General features: G+C 35.4%; 1 protein-coding gene across 1 annotated transcript; it reads left to right on the top strand.

Moving 5' to 3' along the window:
* Window positions 1–4,131: 4,131 nt before the first annotated feature.
* On the top strand, window positions 4,132–4,638 carry LOC122597477. The gene has a single exon (XM_043770067.1). It carries the CDS (start codon window positions 4,132–4,134, stop codon window positions 4,636–4,638), a length of 507 nt encoding a protein of 168 aa, XP_043626002.1.
* The last annotated feature ends 334 nt before the right edge of the window (window positions 4,639–4,972 follow it).

Below are 4,972 nucleotides of genomic sequence, written 5' to 3' on the forward strand. Positions count from 1 at the left end.
TTGACTTGTCAAGTTTTTGTTTTAAACTTTGACCCTGAAAATATGTGTCTATATTATCTAACACGTATTTCATATAAAATATATGGATGGATTGAGTTTTCAATGTACTTTTCATTGATATAACTTCCGTCAACTATTATATAACACAAAAAAAGATATTCATGGTCAAAGTTGTAAACTAAAGACTTAACAAGTCAAAATTAGACATTTAATATGGAACAAATGGAGTATCAACTAACCAACTCTACTTAAACGGGTTAGCCAGAGTTATCTTCTAAATCCACTATGTGAGCACCGGGGATGAGCTTTTCCCAAGGTCCCGGGTTATAGTCTTGGGACTCTCATGTCAAGGTATTTTCGATGAGGTAGGGGTTGGAGGTCCAGTAAATCGCTAGTTGAAATTGACTCCAACACGTCTAAATCGAAACTAACTTAAGAATTAAAAAACAAAAATAAATTAATAAATATTAACTAAGTGAAGTAATTTCTTCAAACTGGTTATTATGATGTGAAACACGATTCATTTTTCCAGTTCTAGTCAAGAACGATATTCAAATTATTAAAACAATACCATCTAGGCGAGGCAAAAAATACAAGTAAATTACTAGACCGATCGAGAGGTTGATTAGAGTTATGTTGAACCAAAATGGTTTTTGCTAACTCTATATTTGTCACATGTTTTCTTTCATAAGTTTAAATAATTGCTTTACATGGTAATTGTTTTCTTAAATACTGGTAGTGTCTTTTATTGATATTTGTAAATAAATATACTATTTTTGTCTTTGAATATATGTAGAATTCATTATGCCAAATATAACCATATAATAAACGTTGTTTAATTGAAGATGAGGCCAAAGAGTCGAATAGATAGTAGTAGATGTTTAATAATTGATATGAGGATAGGATGAGGTGTTATGACTTATGACGTGTAAGTCCTTACGGTTTTGGAATGACTTTTGAATTTGACTATTATTATTCATTTGAAATTTTTTCATAAAGTTGGTAAAACATTGATTTTTGAGGACCTTCTGTTTGGCAACCTTTGGGCTTATGCCGCAAATCCACTGTCGGCCGTTACCGTTCATATCAGCAAAAATGTTTCAAACTCTGTGCACATGCCTTGGAACAAAGTAAAAAAATAAAAAATTCAAAATCGTAGCAGTTGACTAAAAAAAAGTTTTATATAGTTAAATATACTAGCTAGCTAGTTTATTCTTATTTGCAATTAACCTTTACAATGAATAAATACACACAATACAATTTACTAATACGAAAGAAATTTGTTTCCGTGTAGAAACATGATTAAGGATGATGCCGACCACCAACTTTTTACCTTTAAACTTGACTGTTTATCGTTAATAAATTAGTTCATATTCATGTAATTGCATATTAAGGAACTCATCGATATCGATGATGGTTGTCAAATTAGTTGTATTTTGTTGATTTATCTAATTAAAAGTGATGAGTGGAAAATTCATTAGTATAATTATGTGCGTTATATATTAGATTTATTTCTTTTTACACCTTGTTTTCCTTTAAATGAACTTTTATTCACAAAACACTCTCAAAATGGTGGGTGGTCCAACTTACGTACAAGGTTACAATTTTCTCAAGAAACATTGGACTATCCAGCTCTATTTTTATACCAAAAAATTCTAAAAATTAACAGTTAACACTTTACGTAATTGAGTCCCTATTAGCTTACATTCAAGAATCTTTTATCGTTTTTAACGTTCCAAATCTACCAACTATTTTTTTCAACATCTAAAACAACATTTTCAATCTAGCATTGAAGTATTAAACGGCTGGCACTGGTTAATTGACTTTCATTCGAGCTCTTGCTTATTTATATCCATTTGATTTGATGGACTTTGGTCAATTAATTGTTGGACTCACGTAGTTGTGACCTTCACCGATCATATATCAGTCCGATATGATAATTGACAAACAAATGAAATCCTTATGTCGGTAAATATACGATGGGCGTATTTACTATTAATGACATAATATAGGGTTTCCCATTAGGTGATTAGAATTGAAGAGGTTTATAATGCACATGACATAAAACACCAAGGGGGCTAAGTGTAAATGTTATAAACATAAATATAATATAATCAAGTCATTAGTGACTAATCCTCACATAATTATTTCGGCCCCCTCTCTAATTTGTGTGTGTTTTCTCTTCTTCTCCATCTAACCTATAATCACCTTAATTTGGGAACCAATCTCAATGGCAAGAATGCTGAATCAACTAACAGGTTCCTCAGGATCTTCAGGTTAGTAATCTTAATCATGTTTTCATTATATTTATTAATACGAATCATTATTTTTCCAACATTTGGCATCAGAGCCTCATTCTATTGATCCATGATTCGTATTGATCTGTTCCATAAATATGTTTGGAACAAATATTGATTTACAAAATTAATGAAAACGTATAAAAGCCATCATACAACCACTAATATTGGATTTGTTTTATTAACAAATCAATTTTGTTTTCAATGATATTTCGGCGAATTTTTTCATGCATTCATTATGAGATGCACACCTTTAAAACCAAAACATTATTTCGCTTTTTATTTTGCTTAAGCAAACGATCAAAGTTTTCAAGCTAGAGCCTCGACCTAATCTAATCAAGCTCGAGCTAGACCTTTCGAACTCGACCTAAACTACTCTAGTCGAGCTCGACTCTAAGCTAATCTACTCGAGCTCGACCTTAAGCTAACAAGTCAAGCTCGACCTTAATGATTCACGTTTTAGCCTCGAGCTCGACCTCCTAAGCTCGACCTCCTAAGCTCGACCTCCTAAGCTCGACCTCTAACTCGACCTCTAAGCTCGACCTCGAGCTCGACCTGCCTAAGCTCGACCTCGAGCTCGACCTAGCCTAGCTTAACCTCGACCTCATCTTGCACTAGTCGAACTTCGACCTAAATTGTGGTGCTAGTCGACCCTCAATGCTAGTCTAACTTCGACCTCAAGCTAGTCAAGTTTGATCTAATTTCCTAGTCGAACTTGACCTTAATTGCTAGTCGTTTTCGACCTTAATTTAATTTACTCGAAGTCGACCTAAATGTATACTAGTCGAGTTAAATATAAAAGCATTACTCGACCTTATTGCATTATTAAATTTGACCGTGTATTAAATTTTGATTTAGACTTTATTCAATTCAACGTTAACTTAAGTCGTCTTTTTTGATTCAGTCTCTATTGAATTCGACATTAATTTTAGTCGATTTTGATTTAGTCTTTATTGAATTTGATCTTGAGTTAACCTAAGTCGTCTTTTGATTTAGTCTTTATCGAAATCTGAAATTATACGGCCTTAAAATAACAACATTGACCTTAAAATAACCCCATAATTTTATGGTCAAATTTGTCTCTAATTTTTCAGAAATAATTTTTTCTGAGACGTTTTTGCCATAACAAGCATTACTCGACCCCAGCCAGGGGCTCTGCCCCTTAGACCCCGCCAGGGGCTGCCGCCCCTTGGACCCCGCTTCCAGGGGCGCTGCCCCCGGACCACCGTAATGCTTGGGGGCTTCGCACTAATACATGGTTTCATTGTTTGTGCCCAAAGGTCAAATATGATTCTCGTGTTGCGTTTTCTTTCCCTTCTGCATAATAAACACTTAACATATTAATTCTGCCCAAAGGTGATTTAATATGTTATGTGTAGCAAAAGGAACTCTTCTTCATGCATAAAATACACGATGCTTAATTTTGTGCCCAAATGTCAAAAGATAAGTGTTGTGTTGCATGAACCTAAAGCTCATGTTTTTTGCTTAGATATTAGTTACTTCTGCCCAAAGGTGATGTAACATCTAAGTGGAGCCTAATTTTAGCTTATGGTTTTGGTGTTTACTATAAGCGTACTTATCACTTGCTTCATTAATATAATGGTCACAGTCTCATAACTTTAGGAACATTAGGCATACTTAATTTAGTTCCATTACTCTAAGAGACCTCACTTAGTCCGCTTTGCACAGCTAACTACGTCACTATAAATAACCTTCTTTAACTCGTATCGTAAATTCATATCCTCTTTATCTCCACTGTCCTAACTTTGGCATTGAGCCACTCACTGGCGCGAACTATGCTTCTTGGAAGGATCAACTAATGCTGACTCTAGGCATGTTAGATTACGACCTTGCTATTCGTCAGGATGAACCTGCTGCCATTACCGAGCAATCCACTAGGGAGCAGAAGGCGGCTTATGATAGATGGGAAAAGGCGAATCGCTTATCACTTATGCTAGTCAAGAATACAATCCACCTCAGCATCCGAGGAGCGATTCCTAATTCTGACAAGGTGAAGGAATACCTCAAATCTGTAGAGGATCATTTCAAGGGATCATCGAAGGCGCTGGCAAGTAATTTGATGCTGCAAATGCTTACTCTGAAATATGATGGTAGTAGTGGTGTTCGTGAGCACATCATGAAAATGACTGACATGGCTAATAAGCTTAAGAGCCTTGAAATGGAAGTGTCGGATAACTTTCTTGTGCATTTCATCATGACATCCTTACCTGCTCGTTTTGACACCTTCAAAGTGAATTACAATGCTATGAAGGATAAGTGGTCAACGAGTGATCTAATTTCGATGTGTGTGCAAGAGGAGGAACGCCTCAAACTGGCATAGCCTGAGTCTGTTCATCTTACCACCACTGTTAATTCTAAGAAAAGGAAGGGTAGATCTGGTATGCAAATAAAGTCCCTAAGACCAATCCTGGTGCAGTTGCTTCTAGCTCTAATCCCTTGAGTGGCAAACTTCATTGTAAATTTTGTCGTGCAAATGGGCACACTCAAAAAAATTGCCCTAAATTCAAGGAATGGCTAGCTAAGAAAGGTAACGTACTTTATGCAATATTTGATTCTTTTATGATTGATGTACCTATTAATACATGGTGGGGTGACTCTGGTTCTATGGTTCATGTGACCAACTCAATGCAGGGATTCCTTACAATCCAGAAGCT

The sequence above is a fragment of the Erigeron canadensis genome, chromosome 4 (assembly GCF_010389155.1).
Source record: "Erigeron canadensis isolate Cc75 chromosome 4, C_canadensis_v1, whole genome shotgun sequence".
Lineage (NCBI taxonomy): Eukaryota > Viridiplantae > Streptophyta > Magnoliopsida > Asterales > Asteraceae > Erigeron > Erigeron canadensis.

Excerpts from the sequence above, each read along its gene's own strand:
- LOC122597477 (XM_043770067.1), top strand. The coding sequence starts at position 4,132 with ATGTTAGATTACGACCTTGCTATTCGTCAGGATGAACCTGCTGCCATT.